The sequence below is a fragment of the Diprion similis genome, chromosome 2 (assembly GCF_021155765.1).
Source record: "Diprion similis isolate iyDipSimi1 chromosome 2, iyDipSimi1.1, whole genome shotgun sequence".
Classification (NCBI taxonomy): Eukaryota; Metazoa; Arthropoda; class Insecta; order Hymenoptera; family Diprionidae; genus Diprion; species Diprion similis.
Genome location: NC_060106.1, coordinates 11,846,101 through 11,866,318, shown reverse-complemented (window position 1 = coordinate 11,866,318; position 20,218 = coordinate 11,846,101). Strand labels below are relative to the sequence as shown.

Below are 20,218 nucleotides of genomic sequence, written 5' to 3'. Positions count from 1 at the left end.
GCTCTATTTTCGATCTCTCGCTGGGGTGGGAGAGACAGGAGGAACGGGGAGAGTGCCTCGGGATTCCTCGTGTCTTTCTAGCTGGTTTACCGCATGCCCACGGTGTATACATAAACCCGCCCCGCCGGAGGCCTCTTCAGGTATTTGCCGTCCGTCGTACAACACATCAGCCACCATGGTAAGAGATCCCTCGTTTTACCCTATCGACGTAACAACTGAACGATTATCAGCCTCAGAAAATCGTGATTCTCTTATCGGTGACGCGGTATTATATCAGTGCAGACGCACGATAAATCTCACGGAAGAGTCATTCATGCACAAGGATACAAGTGCAGCTAGCCGAGAACGAATTTCGTCCTCGTCGGTCGAGATAAATTCATTTTATCTGCATGAAGATCTAATTTCACAATTAAATTAAAATCTCTTTTCAATTGGCGACTGCAGTGTCTTACTCAATTTAACGTAACTTGGATTCAATCAACTTGTTCGCTCATGTCCATACAAATATCATTGCAATGAGGAGGAGAATGTAAACTGTAGGTCTCGTGATTGTGTTCAAAAGTACTTGTGGTGAATAGTAATGACTGACGCGGTCATCGGAGAGAAGAATTTGTAGCTTGAAAGTTCACGTACTTATTAATCGCGTAGGAGGGGGTGTTCAATCCTTATTACAAAAAAACATAAGTTATTCGCATATTTGTACATTATCTTATGTTACTTTGCTGATGGGATTCTGTAAAATAGAACTGTAATGTCTGATTGGTTATTCTCCTTGTTGGTTGAATTTTCTACGAAAATCTGCTAGACTTGTTTGTATTACCTAGCAGATCGTGAGTTGAATATCTTGCAGTTCGTTATGCTGAATATTTTGGGTAGCATCGCAACGCAGAGTTAAATTAATCTCGTTTGTGTACAATACGGTAATGAAAGTTGTAAATTTGATGAAAAAGTAAATGACCAATTTTAAAGGAAAGGATTGCATAACTTGCGTACCAAATTTTTTCAACCGCACTTCAGATATTTTAGTAGCTGACGTTATTGCTTACCCTGCTGGATTTAGAAAAGTCGAATATTACCAAAGTCTATTAGTAGCACTCAATAACTTTGTCAGTCCATTATCGACTTCGCTTGTAAAAACAAATAAGAGGCGCTCTAGATGAATCGAACCCCTGATCTACATCGACCGAATTGCTTTACAGGAAGAAGCTGACCAGAAAATGGCTGTTATGCGCAAAGCATTCCAGATGTTCGACACGAGTAAGAGCGGCTTCATTGAGACCCTTAAGATCGCAACGATCCTGAACACTATGGGTCAGCTGTTCGACGACGCGGACCTCAACGCCCTGATCGAGGAAAACGACCCAGAGGGTAGCGGAAAGGTTAATTTCGATGGTTTCTGCAACATTGCTGGCCGATTCCTTGAGGAGGAGGACGCCGAGGCCATGCAGCAAGAACTGAAGGAGGCCTTCCGACTCTACGACAGGGAAGGAAACGGTTACATTACCACCGCTACCCTCAAAGAGATCCTCGCCGCTCTCGACGACAAGTTGACCAACCGTGACCTCGACGGTATCATTGCTGAAATTGATACCGATGGTTCCGGCACCGTTGACTTCGATGGTCAGTATTCAGACATGATAGACTTGACGTGAAATTTTATATTAAACTCTGAGGAGAGAAAAAACACGAAGTGCCACATTGTGTTTCCCAAGTCAGATCACCGATTCTCTAAGTTTAGAACTGGCAAAAATTGATTATTAAAGTTGAAAGATGAAGTCGTTCAATGGCGTCACTGGACTTCAAAGATTATCGAAGTATTATACTTGCAAACAATTTTCGCGGAGATGTTGAAAGGAATTTCCCGCCGCCTTTGAATGATCCGTAAACAATTGTAAGACGCCTTATGAAATCGAAATAGGAATGTAAAGTGAAAATGAAGTACATGAGTGTGGAATATTCGGGTTGGATAGACTTGTGGTTATGATACATATCGCACGGCAACTGTTTCTAATTTTGCTACTAGGAACGTTATAAATAACACATGCGATTTTATAGCTTGAGAAATGTATCCGAGGTTATAAATGTACAGCGAATCATGAATCAAGGAGGTAACATTTGATACGTGTAATTGCAGAATTCATGGAGATGATGACCGGTGAATAAGGATCGCGGCCAACGTCTTCGGTTAATTAATTCCCGTGCCAACAAGCGTTCAGAGATCTTTACGCCCAAGTAACATCGACAATGATCCGGCATCAAGCCAGCCGAAAGCACGGAAAGCTGCACTGCTAGCGACTCCTGCACAAGTGTTGGTCCCGTTCAATAAACGCATATACCTGTCAGCGGCATACTTCGAACGCGACGGCCGCAGCGTCACGAACATGTACATACATATATATCCATCGCTATCATAAATCATAAACGATATTAAATTAAATCAAGCAATCGCATCATATAATAAATATTATTCCAATATAGGTATTTTATTTTCGTACAATCTTCTAGAACACTATACATAAATTTGCCTTTTGACACATTTCTATCTACATACTGACTTGAATAACATTGAATATGTCAATAAACTCGCATTGTTCTCTTAATCGGCTTACTCTGCAATAAGAGTTGTTGATACCTTTGGTCTAGAAGTTGGTCCCAAATATCTGTTGAACTCAACATTGTTTGGTGGACCTTTCCCTGATCCTCAAAGCCAGTCGACCAATCGGCGACCAGCTTTCAACCGAGTACCTTTCGTCCCGTGGGTCAATTTAATACGACACGTGTTACTCAATCTACATACAAATGTATATACTTGGAACTTCTGCAGTTCGATAATTAAAGTATAATCGGTGCCTAAAATTGATTAATTACAAGGTAAGCGTACCAGCGGATGTAAATAAAATAAGAAATCAGTTGTACCCGATTATGAACTCGATAATATTACACAATTGCCTTTTAGATGTGAAAATCTTCAGTGCAGTGGGAAGATTTCTTCGAAATTAACACGTGATTGAACAAATACAAAATCATTTGAAAATTCAATACGATGTCCAAAGGGGGTTTAATTATCACCACTAAGAGTTCTGTTGAAAGTTGGTAGTACACGTTTTACGTTTAGATAAGTGTAGGTATAGCTTACATCACATGACACGGAGAAAAGTTTTTTTTTTTTTTTTTTGATTTGTTGATTTTGCCAAATACGACGAAGAAGATGTGTTTTTTATGCTAGGAAATGCCATTTGAATCATCAAAACATCGATAAAAACACATCAATTTGTATTATCAAGTGAATTTGTGTTTATTTAAATTAACGGAACATCTCTTTAGCCGCATTTGATCACCAAATTTGGTACTTAAGTCTACAAATCCTTTTTTCTATGCACCTTATCAATAACGGGGCAATAAAAATAATATTAATAACAATAATTATAATTATAGTCACAGCGATCACGGAACAAAGTAGTGACAATCCATGGCCGTATATTTTGTTATTGGAAACGCATTACGAGAGTGTGTGCCACCTCTGGGTTGCTTCTCGTGGTTTTGAAAAGGCTGCGGTCCAATGCTCGAGTGCTGGACCTCTGGCAAACATGTAAGGTCCCAGAACCACTCGACCCAGGGCTCTTTCCTTGGTGCCACGCGCAAGAAGGCTCACCGTTAAAGACCCCGTCAAGTTGGCATCAGGACCGCTCAACCTAAATCGAGAAGGTTTAAAGAAGTTGAAAGAGAGAGAAAAAGAAGGCTTTTATCGACGTCAAAGGACTAAGGTCTACGCGCAGTACGTAGAATAAAATACAACAACCGACCTGAGGTGTATATAGAAATATATGCTGTTCTTAGATATTTCATTTGGATAACGATTTCTCGATGAACCGATATCGGAAAAGCACATTCGTACACTATTCGGGTCGTAAAAACGTCGCGTGAATATTACTTAGTACTACAAATATAAAGAAATGTAAAAAAATAAAAATAGATGTAATTCAGGGGCACACTTCACCCGGGGAATCGCGCTGTCTATACGTTTTCGAAACTTGCAAGTTATTTGAGGTATAATAGGGCAAATTGTGCTCGGGCTTGATTCTGAACATACCAACGATGAGCGGTAACATCGAACGTTAAGGCCAAGGTCCTCGGGAGGTATTTATGAAGTATCCACGAGAGAGAGAAAGCGATGATATTACGTGCTTACCGGAAGTGGAGGGCCTCGCTGAAAGGCCAACATCCTTGTCTGGGTCTCGCAAGAGCAGTTCTTCTTGTTTTCAGGGGCTTGCAGTGCTTGGATAAGGTCGCTCTCGCGCATACTTCGACGACACCTTGCCTCAGGCCTTTGGCTTCCATAACTGTCAGGGTCAGACGACCAGAGTGATCGTTGTATTGGAGTGACAGCAGAACTTCCCCGCGAGCACTGTGATCCGGCGGTTCCTGTGGGGGTCGTTTCAAAAGCGAGTTGAACGTCACGGTGAATTTATTTTTATTCTTTCTAGCATTAGCTGATTTGATACCTATCTTCTGTTATTTCTAATTATACTATTCTAATACGCACTTTGTCTAAGTCCAATTGAAATATTCTAGGCTCGCCATCGGGTAGAGCCCCTTCCAAAGAGACGGCCGCATAACCAATTGTGGAATTTCTCTTTGGACGACCGCCATCGATTACCGATATCCGCAACGTTTTTCCACTCAGATCACCGTTCGGAACCTGCGTGGCACGATACCAATGGAATCAGCATTTTTGTAAAGAAAAATATCTGCCAAACGTGAGTAAAAAATTCTCACACCCAAGATACATTCGTTAATCAACCCGCTACGAGTGTGATAAGGTCTATGTACTTGTTCGATAATCTTAGATTACTTCAAAGTGTCGCGTAATCAAGTGTCCAAAATAAAATTTACCCCAGGACCAACCAGCTTCACGAGGATGCCGATCCCTTTCAAGTTACGCAACCAAGTATATACTTACAAAATATGTGTCACTTCAATCCCATGCTTATTTTGATGCGATTATTAAAAACCTGTAAAACGAAGGTCTCGTCAAATTTGGGATTGCAGTCTCTTCGTTTCTGGCGCGACTGAGCGTGGCGGCGATCTCCGGGAGCCAGGTGGAGTCTGACCATGGGGTCGCAGCTTCCTCCTGGGCGTGCAGGGAGGTTTCGCGCCTTCATCAGTGTAACCGTGAGCTGTTCGGTTTTCGGCTCGTGACTGAGCTTCATCCAGATACGGCCGATGTGACCTTCTGGATACGGATCTTCAGTCGGCGCCGCTTTATACAGGTCAGGTTCTAAACATCCCAAAGATCCTCCGAGCCCGTAGCTTCCTAATAAGCTCAGGACAGTCCCAAGTTGGGTTTAGTTGTTTATCAATATCACGCAGCATCGGCGATTCGGTAGAGTTTCAGGTTTTAAAATTTTGTAACGGAGGGTTCAGACATTGGGATATAACCGGTGATTCCTGATCTCTCAAGCAGGATAATATCTGGCGGAACAAAAGCATTGCTAGTAAATACCAATTTTGAGGCACCATTGTTGAGGAAGTGTAACGCTACTCCGAAAAATTATGTGGCATGCTGAGTATGAATGAAAAAAGCCGGAATGAAAAAAAAATCGTCAGACAAATTGGTACAAACAAGAGCTTACTGTCAGCGTATCCTGAATGTAGATATACCCTTGAATAAATAATCCATGTGTCACCCAGGAGAAAAAAGGGTTTGGACGTTATATTATATTCATGGCTTTGATAATGTGCCTGAAAAATTGCGAACGACCGACACCGTAACTCCTCTTGCCAAATAGAATTCTATTTACCAAAGGAGTTGGACCGTATTGTCCGGGGCTGAGGCCTCTCCATGGAAAGCGGCAGGTCCTCGGGGTCAAGGTCGGATAATATGTCACTCGTGGAGTTCGCGGAATGGAGAATCGGTAGGTTGAAGACGACGTCCTTCGTGACGAAGGTTGGCGCTGGTCCTTGGGATGGGTAGACGACTATGCCTTCGCAGCTGGGGACGGAGGACGGCTGTTTCAGCCGACGGCGAAGGGCGAATAGCGTCCCGCCTATCGCCAGGATCAACACAGAGGCTGCAGCTCCTATGGAAGGGTACAAGACCCCCCCTGAAACACCGCAAGGGTAACATGAGCCCGTGAGTTTTATCGGAAAGCCGCCTGCAAGGCCTTGGGGAGATCCGGTATTGATACGGGGTATAATTGAGCAGAGGGTTGAACACGCCTCATAAACACCCAGGGGCATGCAAAACTAGCTCTGGTTTTTCGGCCCAAGCGCAACGTCCGTGAAACCTTTCAGTTATTACAGGGTAATTATAACGGGGCAAGGGAAAGTTAATTAAAAATTCAATCCGCGGTTGCGTCACAAGCCACGAGGAACACCCTTGTATTTCTACAAACAAGGACGAAGCGGCGTATACTCGATACCTTTTCCCATATTCTTACACGTTCAGTCGCGATCAGAAGCAATTGGGTCATTCTTTCTCATGGGAATTTTATACCACGGTCCTCGTCCTCGGACTATACTATTTGACATTATTGCTGTTTTACCGCGGTTGTGATCGGATCACCCCACGTCCGGACAAACGAAGTTATCTTCTTAAGGTAGTGGGATGATTCGAGGGTTGGTGGTTGTTTCGATCCGTTCAATACGTACTAATTCTCATTTATAATATGGCGTGTCAATAATTTTTCCGTAAATTTCTCCGAATCGTCTGCGTTCGGAAAAGTAGGAAATTAGAATTTTTATAGCTATTCTATTGCCTCGTGTATGAATGGTCAATGCAATCAGACACGAAATAATGCTTTGTACTTTAAACTGTGCCGTAGGAAAGTTTGGATTACATGCGGTAATTCACGACGACGTTTTTGCTCCGGTTTTACTTTAATATTCTTTCTTTCTTCCATTTCACCAAACTCGATTTGGGAACTGTTTGAAGAAAAAAAAAAAAAAACGTCAGGAAACAGATGATGAGGTGAAAAGAAAATATTGGATTACAGATTTGAAGGAGGTAAAATTCCACTCGCGAGTTTTGTTTCGCGCTCGGGAAACTCGATAATTGAACGAAGTTAAAAACACATCCAATACTTTTCGTTAAAATGATTTTCCTCAATTTTCTGTGCTGCGCCTTTTTCCCCCAAACATAATCCGATGGAATTTTGCTGAATACTATGAGATAAATGGAAGGAAAGAATAAAGTGAAAGAACAAATACGAATGAAATCACGTTCTACGAGCTTTTTCATTTGTTGTTTGCTATGATAAAAGTTTGCCCAGTATCTTTTCCACGGATCGGTTGTACTTGCTATGTGAGTTATCAAGTTTCGTTTTTCCTATCTTTTCTCGTCGGGGTTAAGTAAGTTCTATTATCGACTAATGTTTCTCGCTGATAAATAATTGCCACTTTTATCGTACACTGATGAAGGCCAGAAAGGTTACAAAAACCGACCTCATTGCAACAGAGAGCGTAAACAATGCTTCCTATTATACACGGAGCGAGTGAGGAATTATATAATCAACTGAACGGTTTTAATTAGAAAACTCAATTATTAATCTCAATTACGTGTCATTCAATTCCTATTATTGACATTTAACTTAACGATACCCACTGTTACTATGTCAAGTTTTTTTTTCTTTCAAATTAATTCATATTTCTTTAGATTACTAAGATATTACATTTCAACGCCTCATTTTGCAGATTCGAATAAACGGCACTTTTTTGTTGCAAATAAATTTGCCCACGCAGTGTATAAAACGTTCTCCCCGTGGCATCCCGTGGGTTGAACAAGCACTCAGAATTTTTTCTGCTTGTCTCGCAATCTGATGAGAAAACGGACCTCCCGACCCGGTATTTGATATAGAAAGTGAAACTTTAGAGGGGAGATGGTGATAAAAACAATTTAATTGTACGGGATTTACGGTATCACTATTGGGTATTCTGCTTCTGTATAGTTTAATATCCCTTCGTGCGAAACGATGTGAATGCGGTTTCGGTGCGATTTCGTGCCGTATGTTTATTTTAATAACTAATTAAAATTCAGGTTCGACTTGATGGAATCTGTCATTACTTCGTGAACGGTTTTTATAAGCATATCTCGTTTAGTTATGCTCTAGCGTAAATTACAAATTGTGCAAGGTTTAAAGCTGCGTTAGCAAGCCGTTGTAAACACCTTTTCGAATTTTTTTCTAAATAGACTAGTTCAAAGTTTTGATCCTGAACGTAAGGCAACCTCTGCATCCCATCATGAAAATCTTACAATCCACTGATTGCAATTTTGCTGGAAATTTAGGGAAGAGTGTGAAATTAAAAATTCTTGGCGTAATTCAATTCTTTATCCACCATACAATATCGATCTAGAGTAGAAACAGGGATAACATGCAAACAAGAAAATCAGAGAGATAATCTTCATGAGCTGAAATTTCATTCAAACTTTGTGTTCAGTTGCTTTGTAGAAAATGTTGAAAAATCATATAAACAACGAACTTTTCATTTGACACAAAACTTTGCAAATACACGGGGCAGAAGCAGCGAAGGAGGGGGGTGGGAGGGAGGATCTTATAAAAGATGACCTAAAATCATTCATAAACAGATTTCAAACGAAACAAACAATACATTCCGGCATACCTTGGACCTTTGTAGTTAGTTTTTCTGAATTCGCTGAAACAACATGTTGAGACGGTGTGAATAAAACAGAAAGGGTGCTTAGAGGTGTAGCGGGGATTGCGGCATTTCGAGGTTCTATTTCATTTCCAAGCTTCTGCTGCGTAGCTCGTTGTCAAAAAATTAAGGTGTGTTGAAATCAAGGTAAGCGTAATATGCGTAATCGAACTATCAGTCAGTTTATGCACTGATTACCTCAATAATACTCACCGACAGTATCGATTGCATCTGTTCTTGCACCGTGCGTTGCATTTCCGCGAAATGGGAGCCTGTCGTCAATATGTTGGAGCTTCATCTCTCATCTGAGAAACCAGAAAAAATATTACACAATTTAAAAATGAAGGAGCGACACCAGTCTTAATTCTGAAGAGAGAATTCAGGAATAATTCGTAGGACACTCCGAACCCTGACGAATCTCATTCACTTGTCGTTGACGATCGTCGTCGTAATTAGGTCCAAAGCCAATCGAAAGAAATACTTTGTGAAACCTTAACGAACGTAAAAAACCCATAAATTACAAGCCGTGGTCTGTAGTCTCTCTGTATTCATAATAACGCGTGATTTTAATGCTACTTTCCATGGATTCATCCATAAATTTTCAGCGGTTAATCTAGTTATTACGGTCACGTGCGTCCAGAGTTAAAAAACCAGCCCGGGTGACGGAGGGGAAGGGGGTTGTCAAATTATTGATTCGGTATACATGTATTGTATTTCAAGTTACGGTTCGAAGTATTATTTATTTGGGAAGCATACTCGTTGAGAGCTCAATGCAGATGATTTTGTCGATGTTTGTCGAGAAGAGGATAAAATTGCATCGATTATACAAATCAGTCGCGTGATTTTTCAGCGTTTTACAGAGATCGGAAAAAGGTAGGTTGAACCTTTCAGTGCGGTATATCGTATACGTGACATTTCCAATGCTTGTGTTATAGTTCACTAGTTATATACAACGGACGTCGAGACAACTGCACTTTCCTGATCCTTGAATTATGGATGCGTGACGTACCGGAAAAAGTCCAATTCATTTTTGATGAAAAAAAATAAACCAGACTTTAACGTTCCGATGCGATGGTCCTTAGTTCGAGACGAATTCCTAGGGATCTGAAGGTGTTTCACTCACGCGTAGAATTAAAGAAATTTCATCAAACAGACGCTGTTGATGCATGCATCGAAGCTATTCAATATCTCTTTTTGATGAAGGGAAAATCGGAATATACGCAGTAGGTATTCAAACCCTTTGGGCACCGAATTCGTCGTGCCAAAGCTGGCTAACAATATTAACATTTCAAAATTTGTATCGTAAGAGTAGAGCTGGCTTTCTGAAAGCTTGTGAAGTACACCGGAATACAACGAATAATAGCTATTCTTCCGACCTCGCTCGTCCTTCTCTGAGTACGAGTCCTGCTCCGCGGAAGAACAGGTCCTATAAATACATTTCCTGTAAATACACCACGATATGGCTTAGCGCTCCTTTTGACGAAGAGAGCTGAGCCATCCCTATTTTCTGCTTGATCTAATTGCCAGATGGTCGTTTACCTTCAGTTTCGGGTTCACATTCGCCCTCGGGAACCTAAAACTTGACTTTATATGAATGAAGTTTATGGGTACAGGAATTAGGTGGTTAAGTTACAGCAACCCTTCGTGGCAGAGACACCCAAGGAATATAGACAAAATTATTATTTGCTAGAATTCCAGAGTCCCGCCGTGATTTAGCTTGTCATGATCTGGTAATTGGAAGATCAATGTGACGATAGTCTTTCTCCCGAGCGATGTGTAAGCTATTTTCGTCACATCGTATTTTTATGCAGGAACACGTCTGCTCAGCTTCTCTCTTTTGGGGTATTTTTGCACCGCAGCACCTGATTGAATTTCAAATTTTCGAATCGGTCGATCATCCTCCTGATTGATTGACGGATTTATCGTGGACGTGAATTTTTAACAAAATTATTTAAATCAAGCTTGGCATAATAAATTCTGTAGTAATTTTCAGATGGTATTGAAAACTTTGCACCATCGATGACACTGATCGATCATGTGCACCAGCTTCATTATTTCCATAATCCTTACCGTGGCGTCGAGCATCCTCGCACAATAACTCGTATTCTGGAGTTATTATCACGACTCCCTTTCTTCTTTGACAATGAGGTAAGTGAATAGTTACCCGTGTAACCGTGCAGAGTAATTATAGAACTTTCTCAAACTTTGAACTCACAGTGTTTGAGCAGCTCTTCAATCAATTGGATTCAATTTTCGTGCAGGTATTTATTAAGCGTTCGATGCTGAGCAACCATTGTGATAAAAAATCCAAAGGCTGCACTCCAGTTCCGTCGGACAGCAGAAACTAATTTCACCGTGATGGCGAAATTGATCGAGAAAGGTTCCATAATGCGCGTAAGTGCTGCGTACTTTCAAAGAGAAGTTAATATCGGTTTTGATGAAATCGAATCCGGTTGCTTGGTGTCTTCGTGTCCGTAGCGTATTTCTACTCATTACACTCAGTAACGCAGGACTCATAATTTCTCTTTCAATTGAAAGAAATAACATGTGACAATTTCATCACTCGTTACGGGGAGCTGCATAATTTGGAGTCAAAAATGGCTTGCCTGTGAACGAAAAGGTAGGAGATTGTCATTTACGATAATTGGCCACACGTTCTAGTTGCGGCGATTCGGGATAATCGATGAAATGTTAACAAGCGAGGATAACGAGATTTTGTATTCCTCGTTTGGCGTTTACATCGATTGTTTGCGTAATCTGCCATCACTTTTCAAAACCATTTGGACTACGTGAAAAGCTGAGGGAGCTCCTCTATTTATTCTCGTCCTTTAATTGTGCCGACATAACTTTTTACGTGTTCTATCTCTCTCACGAAACCAATTATTTCGACCATTTCGACTGGATATTAATATCTGCTGAAAGTCTCTCCTACGTCGAAGTTCTTTTTCGGCAAGCCTTGTGGTAATCGCCTGGACTTTCACGATCGGCATGACTTACACTTGGAGTTGCGGAAAATTATGCGTGATCATCTCCGTCGGCTTTGAGGGCTACTTTTTATGAATACCGACCCGTTAGCTATGTTGCAAAAGCAATTGGTAACAGCGATATCGAAACGCGATTCAATCACTATCCGTCTCGTTTTCATCACCCAGTTTAAATTCTCAATTCACGCCAATTTTGTATTAGAATTTTTTCTACCACCAAGGTAAAGCCCCGAGAAAAAGTAAGCTGCAAAAACTGCGTCCGCAACTTAAGCCTGAACGCTAAAATATGGAGCGTCACGGCAACAGGGAATTGAACGAAAAAATTATGTATTCTATACCGCGGTGTGACTTTATTTGCATAGAACTTGCAGCCGCGAAATTTCATCGCCACTTTTTAGGACAGATAATCCGCGTATCGGGATTCTGTGGCGGGTTTCGAGGGATGAACCTGGATTATTATGTACTTTGTATCGTAACAGGATTGAATATCGAGGCTGCTTTCTCCCTTGTTTACTCTGTGTTTCTGTGCTTAGAAACTCTATACATTGCAAGCGCCGTCTACATCTATCGAAAGACGCATTACACCCGCGAGCTTCAACCCTTGCAGTAAATATTGGCGCGCTTATTCGTCCCGCGAACCCTAACCAGACGTGTTTAACGATTCTCGTCAAACATGTGCCAATTAGCCTGTATCAATGTTCAGCGGATCATTTCCTAGCCATATCGATCAATTCACGAGATAGTCCAAGTTCTAGGAATTATTCCACCGCATTATTTTCAGTTTTAAACATTTCCGCAAATCCTTCGATACCTAACATCTCCTCCCACGTCCAGGTATAAAATTTCAACGCCAGTGTATGAAGCTGAGTTGCACTAGCTGAGATGAATGACTTATAAAAACGTTTATTTAAAATCAATCTGTAATTCGAAATAATGAAATTTACATCCGTCTTCTACAGGTTAATTTCAAGGTCAGTTTTGACCGAGGACGTATTATATAGGAATTATGGAAGGACCAAAATGCGAAAGGGATTTAGTGTTCCAAGAAATCTCCAAAATTTATGAAAATCTGAGATAGCCGAACATTGAAGGATAGAAATGGGGTGAAATAAAATATTACATCTCGGGATTCAGCATCAGGGTTGAAAAGCTGAGTTGAACGGACGTAAAGAGAAAAAGAGGATGGGTTACAGAGGACGGAGGTCTTCGCATCTCATTATAGTTCGGCGGATAAGAACCCTTCCTTAAACTTCATATTTCAAACTTGAGTTCAAGCAGACTTTGCAGCGGAGCATCAACACGCGGGTTTGTCTTTCGAACATACATTATACCCTCAATCTTTCTTTGCGTTTCGAAAAGCCCATTTTCTTGATGATAATAATGTGAATCAGTACGAGGGGGGAGCCGTTTAACTAAAGAAACACACTATTTTCATTACTCAGTTGTAAAAGTCATGAACAATTTAGGGCGACCGTAATCGTTATTGGGCTACATATTATATGATATACTCATATTGTATAGCATATATAGTCCGTTGCCTGTGGCGCGACAGTTGAGCCCACTTAGTCGTTTGCTAACTGAAATTTAGATGTATAGATAACTTCATCCGACGATTTAGTACCAAGTTCTTCCAGTTAGCGCCCGGCGGTTTGGTCCTGCCCTAGTCAGGCTACCAAAGACTCTTCAACAAGTTAAATTCGAGATTTACGTCCATCCTCCATCCTTGGGCAAGGCTTGTAACCATCGGTATAAGTGACTCGCGTTCGTCGAGCTAATTGCATCAGATCGCCTTGGGTTTTCTAATTCGCCTGGGTATCGATACCCTATTACATGCGTATAATTTGACTTTCTTCCACTCGCAATGTTTGCGATTCCATTTAACTTGGTAGTCGAAATGTATTTGATTTTACGATCACTCCTCGACTTTTAACCAGGAAAAATGAAGGGTATGTACAATATATACATAAACACTTTCGGATGGTGTATCTTTTACGTGATGAATATGCCCTCCGTGAATTTCCGAATATAAGGACTGCTGAATAAGTAATGTCCACTTGGGATATTCCTTTTCTTTAGTATTGCATTTCACATATAATTAGTTTAATACTGTTCGTTGTTGCAGAGTGGCAATAATGTTTGCACTCAATTGCCAGTACGACTATGTACACTTGGAATAATTAATCACTTGAACTGTTATTAGTTTGACATATTGCATATTCTGCAAGTGACAAACAGCACAATGGTGAATTAAACTGAATCCATCTAAATTGCATTGAAGAAAAAATATAGACTCTAGTTTAAATGTCTGTGGACTACGCAACAGAAACAGGTCAGGTAAACGTCCGACTTGAATTGCGATTACTCTGCCCAGGTCCTTTCATTGGTCACAAGGGATTTCAAAGGCAGGAAACCATTTCTTGTCGGTAAAAGTTGATAGTTGGATGTACTCTTTGAGTGTATTTTTTTCCTAGAGAAGCAAAGCGGTGTAAACTCAAAGGGATATTGGGATTAATTACCAGTTCACAGAGTTGAACGAAAATGATAAAAAGTTTATTTGTTCATTTTCAAGACAAACAACTCTCGTCTCAAACGTACTCTCATTCAGCTAATTTCGCCTGTTGGACTTTGTCAATTTCAAGCGAATTCTACATCCAAAACAATTAATCTTAACATCAATGGATTGAGAATTGTCAAGTTGAACGCGATTATACGAGCAATTCGAAGTGTTCGTCCAACTTATGGAAGTTTCTTTCAGTATTCATACCTCGATCTGTTATGAATGATGTGATAGAAGCCCCCATGTAGTAATTCCGATTTCTACACATTGTAACACGAGTATAGAAGGTGGTTAAATTCGGTAGTGGATGCAGCAATATATTACTGATTCACTGAGACAGAAAAACAGCAGATCTAGTGTGTTCTAATACGTAATTTTTATTTCCTACTCGTATTTTCATATTCTTATGGTTATTTTTCGGACCAGATGCTTTTATTCGAGCGTGAACAGGGAGAGGTAAACCAGAAATCCTGAACGGCTATCGGTAGACCGTCCTCACAAAATTACGACAAATTTATTCGGGACATTTGATTTTCCGCATGAGTGCACAACTGTCTGCCCACTCTGTCAGCGAGTGTCACTGAAAATTTCTCTCGTTGGAGTTAGCTCTCGGATACTTTTCTCGACATAAATATTTTCGCGAATTTCGGACAGTCCGTACAGTAAAATTTTTACCAACCATCCTGTGAATAGCGATTAATAATAATCTAAAGATGTACATCCGAATTTGGTCCACCTCGAAATTAGGGGTAAGTGTACGATAAACGCGCTACTTTCTATCGAATTTCACTCAATTTTGGTTTCCCGATGAAGGCAAGCAGTCATAGAATCTCGGGCAGTTGGTGTGTTCGCAGGTTATGTAGGTACATGGGTATTTACATATATACGTATACTTGGGTTAAACGAGCAGCTAATTAGCACGAGGTTAATAATACGCCCACTAAGAGGCGTCTTATGCTGCCTGCGTAGCTTTTCATGTTGTCCGTATTTGACGTAGCTTTAGCAAGGGGTTTACCACATACAGTGTAAAAAATTGACAGTGTTAAAATCGACGAAAAGTGGTTGGCGTCGATGACTATAAAACAATATTCACGGTCAACTCCGAACTTGAACGTCGACATCAAATAGTGTTGAATTGATACCAAGAAATATTCTATAGAAGTCCAGGTCGCATTTTTTGACAATTGGTTCCACCCCCCTTCACCCTCCTTTCCGTAACCGAAATAAAGATATGCAAACCGCGGAATTTCGGTCGCAATTTTTTTTAAATGATCCTGCGTCTGCCAGGAATTTAATGATGGAGAATTGAAGCAACAAGAAGATGAAAGATCACTGCGCACTCTACTCACCTCGTGGATAGTAGCTTGCAGAATGGAGTTTGCTCGAGCGAAGGTTCCGCGCGCACTGCTCAGCCACGACTGTTCTAACCATTCAGCTACGGGGTTCTGTGCTTGCGCGTCGATATGGAGTCCCCTGGCGCACGCTCTCCCCGTCGTCCTCAGACTCCAGCATCCTCTAACAGCCGTTTCACGTGCCCTGGCTCCAATGTCAATGTCGACCTTTTGTAATGCAGCGGGGAGATGATCTCCGCGGAAATTGTTTTTCACCCGCAATCCTTTGCAATTCGAGTACCATGATGAGTTCCGGAATTCTGTCATGGTCTCTAGTTGTGAAACCTGCTTAACTTTTGTTCTAGGTGCAGCAGCGCCACTATGTACAAGATGAAATGAACAGCGAATGAACGAGATTTGTCGCTGAAATCCTAGTGAAATGTTCATTGTTAAGCTGGTTGTGAGTTCATACCTTGGATTGTTTACCCTACTAATGAAGCGATGCAACAATGTATCAGTGGGATGTGGAAGAGACGAGACGGTAAATTTTCATATTGCAATCTCAAAACGTTTATTTATCAGATTATACGGTTATTAAGTTTATAAAGTAGAACATAAATGTGAAACAGGAACGACAGTCAAATAAAGCCGGGTCGTGCATATTGGTCTGGTTACGAGTAGGACAAGAAGTCTTGAGAATTCTTCAACTATCTGCAACTTCCGCAGCATCTGGTTCCTTCCCAGAAGACTTTGGTTTCGGTCATCTTAATGTTAGGAACATAAAGAGATCCCATTTCCAGCCTTCTGTCGAGAGGGTAGCCAAGTGGTCTACCGTCCAAGGACACAGCACCACCAATGATCTCCTTTACGTCCTTCTTGTTGTAGTAGTCGGTCATGTATGGATACCTAGTCTTGGCAGTTCGATCCATTCGACTTTCATAGTAGGCTTGGGCAGTTTGTTGAGAAGTTTGTTGCTCAGTCTTGATGTTCTTTGTGTCTGTTCTTCCGTACATGGTGTCCGTATCAATGTCATGGCCTGTAAAACGGACATTGTTTAGCACTCCAGTTAAGGAGTTTGTATGGCGCTCTATCACATATTTCATGAATCTATGTTAATGGTGCCGATGAAAAAGTTTCATTTGTATTCGAGAGTTTTTGGTCATTCAGAAATTGCTCACATTTCGTCTTAGAGCACCATGACGATAGAGAAAAATCTTAAAGACGGAAGGACCTGATGATACCAGTATCATTTCTTTCAGTAATATTAAGTGTACAAGAAGATACGGAAACCGGGACGACTTACTGTAAAACACGCCTCCTGCGTTCATCATCGTAGTACGGTAGTCTCGCACCCATCTTTCGCTGGGTACTTCCGTCGTGGATGTCGTAATATCGATATCGGGATAACTTAAATACTGATAAGTTCGGAATCGCGGAGGTAGGCTCGGTCCGTAAAATGGGGTAGATTGGTTGGGCGAAGAGATGATGACCATTACCTGAAGTGGCATACCGTTGCGTTTACCTTTAGGCAGAGCTAGCCTCTCGGGGAAACCGAAGGCTTCCGCGATCTGGAAAGAAATTAATGATTATTTCTCTTTATGAAATATCCGTGTAACTGTGATGTTTGTGAAACCTACCGCCTCAGGGTAGAAAAGCTGATGAGAGGTAAGGCCTTCCTGCACCTTACGCAATAGGTCTTTCTTGGTAGTGGCATCAATGCTGCGCATTGGCGCGTCAATGGAGTGCCTGACGATGATATTTTTTCCTTGCTTAACTGTGAGACAGAATAAAGGCTTTAAATGTTTGAACTTCAGGGCATGGCTACTGGCTAGAAACCAATAGATTGACGTACGTAAATTGAATTCTTTTATACTTACGGCTCCAAAGGAATTGATCAAGTTCAATGAATTGAAGTCTGTTCTCATGGATGTTTAGATATGTGCCATCGAAGTCGTATTTGGGGCCTATATAAACTCTGATAACGGCGTGTTCGACGATTTGTTCGCTGTTGACCATTATTTCAAATTTGAACGGCTTGTGATTAAGTCTGTCGATCTCGGTCATCATCTTAACACGTTGACTTTCTTTGCCTTGCGGCACAATTGTAGCCGAGTCAATGTCGACCATGAATTTGTCGCAGTAAGTCGTCAGTTTATCGAACTTGACACTTTCGATGGTAACCCCGGGTAAGCGGAGATCTTCTGGCGTGTAGCCCGGTAAAGTGTCTTTATATCTCTTGAACAAAGTGATCATGCGTTTCCACATCTGGTAGAAGACTGGATCACGGGTAGTGGTATGATGGATCTCTAGGGTGCTAGGAAGTGGGTCCCAGAAGCGTTTTGTGGTAGGTGCACCACCAAGAAGTTCGCGAACAGCGGCTTGAAAAGTTCCGTAATACCTTTGGGGCAGAGTTTAATGTCAGAAAAAACATACATTTGCATTAGCAATTGGCTTACCTAGGATTTATACTCCTTCCGGTGCTTTCGATGATGTTACCAAGTATGTTCAGTCCCTTGTAGTCGTAGAGAGAAAAAAGGTCTCCTACGTTCTTCACTACAAATCCACTGTCAATTGCGTCCTGCAGCCTTCTCTCGATTGTCAAAACGGTTTCGACAAGATCTTCCTTTCCAGACTTGAAGTCACAATCGAAACTACGTCCTGATATCTCGAGGCCATTCGGATAAGAAAGATGAGATTTGAACGGCACGCGTACGTGGGTGAATTCGGTTTCTCTAAGAGTCGGCATATCGTTGCTCAGGCGTTCAAGATTGTAGCGAGCCAGAAGTTGCTGGTGTACATAGTAGAACATGGATCCGCGGGCGGTTTCACAATGTTCGCATTCGTAATTCTGGAGAAAGCCCAGATTTGTTTCATTCTGTCATGGGACAAGAAACCTTTTATCAAAGCATCCTCACAGGAAAAAATTCAACAAGGTATTTTGAGAAAGGAATAACATCCTATTTGAACTGCTTGGAATTGCAATCTACTCACCATCGTTTTCAACCATCCGGCAATGTCGAAGTAAGCGTACCACGAAGCAAGTCCAACATCTTGTGTGAAATAGGCAAGCTTCCTGTCGTACTCGGTCATGTAGGGAGTGTAGTTAGATGGAATTACGTAAGTGGTGGTCTGGCCTGTTTCGAGGGTTCGAACACGAGCATTCTGAGCCTCTTTAATCACCCTAGTGTCGATGTAGTAGTATGGAAAGACTTCATATGGTGCGGGAAGGACGAGGTCTCTGGTATCAGTGCGTTGGAATATTGCCACAGTGAAAGCCTATGGGGAATAATATGGTGTCGGTGAGTTGTTACTTCAGAGTGCAGTGATCGGTTCCTCCGCGTTAAACTTACCTGGTAGAATTCTGCTTCGTTGAATATGTAACGAGCCCAGGCGGCGGTTTTCAGGAACGTTTCGTAGGTCTTCGCAGTCACAAGGGTCCTAGTAAGAAGCGAAACTTCACTGCGCAACTCGGTGAACGAAATTGAGAACGGGACACGCTTGGGCAGGATGAGGTCCATCTCAACAAGACGGATGAGATTTTTGACGACGTTTTGATCATCGTATTGTTGAATGTTTTGTTTAATGTTGTATTCCTGACCGAATTTGTGCAGCTGTTCGTTAGGGATGTCTTGGAATAGCTGGTCCAAAAGCAAGAGAACATCTTGCTGCTTCGTCAGCGTGTCGACATTGGCTAAATAATGAAATGCCATACACTGTTATCGAAAAACGAGTTTCTACGCTGTTGGAAAGTGTTAATAAAAAATTTTTCGACGTGCATATGTAGTTTGGTTAACAGTCTAATATAATTTCGAGTTGGTAAAGTTTTCGGGACCTATGATTATTTCAAAGACTCTGTGTCAGCGTTTCAAACACCATGTGAAATTTCGTTGACAAATGCATGATCACAGTCTGCTGGAAACAAGACAAGAGAGCAATCGCTGTGCACGAAAAAATGCAATTTGAAATGTGGGATCAATTTCGTCCCGGCAAAGCGGATTGAAGAGGGTCCGATTTTTTAAGTAATTTAAAATCAAACTTACCAGCTTTAGTTCCCAGCATGGGGACTGCCGTGGCGGATGCCACGAGGGCCAACAAACAGAAGCAGAGACGCATCTTGATACAGTGGCTTGTATGCCGTTCATCGGCGGCTGCTCAGCTTATATACTACCCAGCTGCCTTGGCTGCATCCCAATCGCTCTTTGAACTTTTGACGACCCTAGGTGATATTCACCGCCTTCTCTGCTGGAGATATTCTCGTTATTTTTGAGATAGTCCCCTCTCAACGCCAATGCACCTTTCATCGCTAATATGTCTGATAGCTGCATGAGAGAAGGAGATTATACTTCTTGTTTGTCCGAAGCATACAATTAAGTAGAAGTATATCTAGTGGACAGAATAGGTAAGTCATTCCTTGCAGGGTAATTATTACATGAACTACGAAAAATTTCAGTTGTCACATATAAGTTATTGAAAAATTCTAGTAAAATGGGCATCGGTATAATACAATTTAGGTGTTGTTGGAATTAAGGGCCATTCATTAGTTACGTAAGGACGATTTTAGCCATTTTAACCCCCGCCTACCCCCATGTGAGAACACATAAGGTTTCTTGGACTCCCCCTCTCACTTCTCATGTAAGATTTTACCTATAGTTTTCCTTTATAGTTAAATGTCGTTAGAAGAGGATCAGTTGTAC

At 41.4% G+C, this 20,218-nt stretch overlaps 3 protein-coding genes across 3 annotated transcripts; 1 reads left to right on the top strand and 2 right to left on the bottom strand.

Annotated features, from left to right (window-relative positions):
• The first annotated feature begins 22 nt into the window (after positions 1–22).
• On the top strand, positions 23–2,600 carry LOC124412182 (troponin C). Its single transcript, XM_046891863.1, has 3 exons — positions 23–178; positions 1,200–1,620; positions 2,135–2,600. Exons 1-3 carry the CDS (start codon positions 176–178, stop codon positions 2,161–2,163), a joined length of 453 nt encoding a protein of 150 aa, XP_046747819.1. The 5' UTR covers positions 23–175; the 3' UTR covers positions 2,164–2,600.
• A 785-nt stretch (positions 2,601–3,385) lies between these two features.
• LOC124412137 (synaptotagmin-15-like) lies at positions 3,386–15,821 on the bottom strand. Its single transcript, XM_046891780.1, has 7 exons — positions 15,543–15,821; positions 8,866–8,957; positions 5,802–6,104; positions 5,013–5,314; positions 4,544–4,699; positions 4,190–4,422; positions 3,386–3,692 (listed from the first exon to the last, which is right to left on the bottom strand). The coding sequence occupies exons 2-7, from the start codon at positions 8,948–8,950 to the stop codon at positions 3,500–3,502; spliced, it is 1,272 nt and encodes a 423-aa protein (XP_046747736.1). The 5' UTR covers positions 8,951–8,957; positions 15,543–15,821; the 3' UTR covers positions 3,386–3,499.
• A 249-nt stretch (positions 15,822–16,070) lies between these two features.
• On the bottom strand, positions 16,071–19,668 carry LOC124412190 (hexamerin-like). The gene is made up of 8 exons (XM_046891874.1): positions 19,565–19,668; positions 18,875–19,215; positions 18,516–18,800; positions 17,981–18,399; positions 17,402–17,922; positions 17,162–17,298; positions 16,828–17,092; positions 16,071–16,560 (listed from the first exon to the last, which is right to left on the bottom strand). Exons 1-8 carry the CDS (start codon positions 19,635–19,637, stop codon positions 16,232–16,234), a joined length of 2,370 nt encoding a protein of 789 aa, XP_046747830.1. The 5' UTR covers positions 19,638–19,668; the 3' UTR covers positions 16,071–16,231.
• Positions 19,669–20,218: the final 550 nt, after the last annotated feature.

Coding starts and splice junctions, on each gene's coding strand:
- LOC124412137 (XM_046891780.1), bottom strand. CDS start 8,950: ATGAAGCTCCAACATATTGACGACAGGCTCCCATTTCGCGGAAATGCA. Junction 4,700..5,012: donor ACGAGACCTTCGTTTTACAG/GTTTTTAATAAT, acceptor CGTGCCACGCAG/GTTCCGAACGGTGATCTGAG. Junction 4,423..4,543: donor TTCAATTGGACTTAGACAAA/GTGCGTATTAGA, acceptor CGACCCCCACAG/GAACCGCCGGATCACAGTGC.
- LOC124412182 (XM_046891863.1), top strand. Junction 1,621..2,134: donor CGGCACCGTTGACTTCGATG/GTCAGTATTCAG, acceptor GTGTAATTGCAG/AATTCATGGAGATGATGACC.
- LOC124412190 (XM_046891874.1), bottom strand. CDS start 19,637: ATGCGTCTCTGCTTCTGTTTGTTGGCCCTCGTGGCATCCGCCACGGCA. Junction 17,093..17,161: donor AGCTTTTCTACCCTGAGGCG/GTAGGTTTCACA, acceptor ATTTCTTTCCAG/ATCGCGGAAGCCTTCGGTTT. Junction 16,561..16,827: donor CGCAGGAGGCGTGTTTTACA/GTAAGTCGTCCC, acceptor TCCGTTTTACAG/GCCATGACATTGATACGGAC.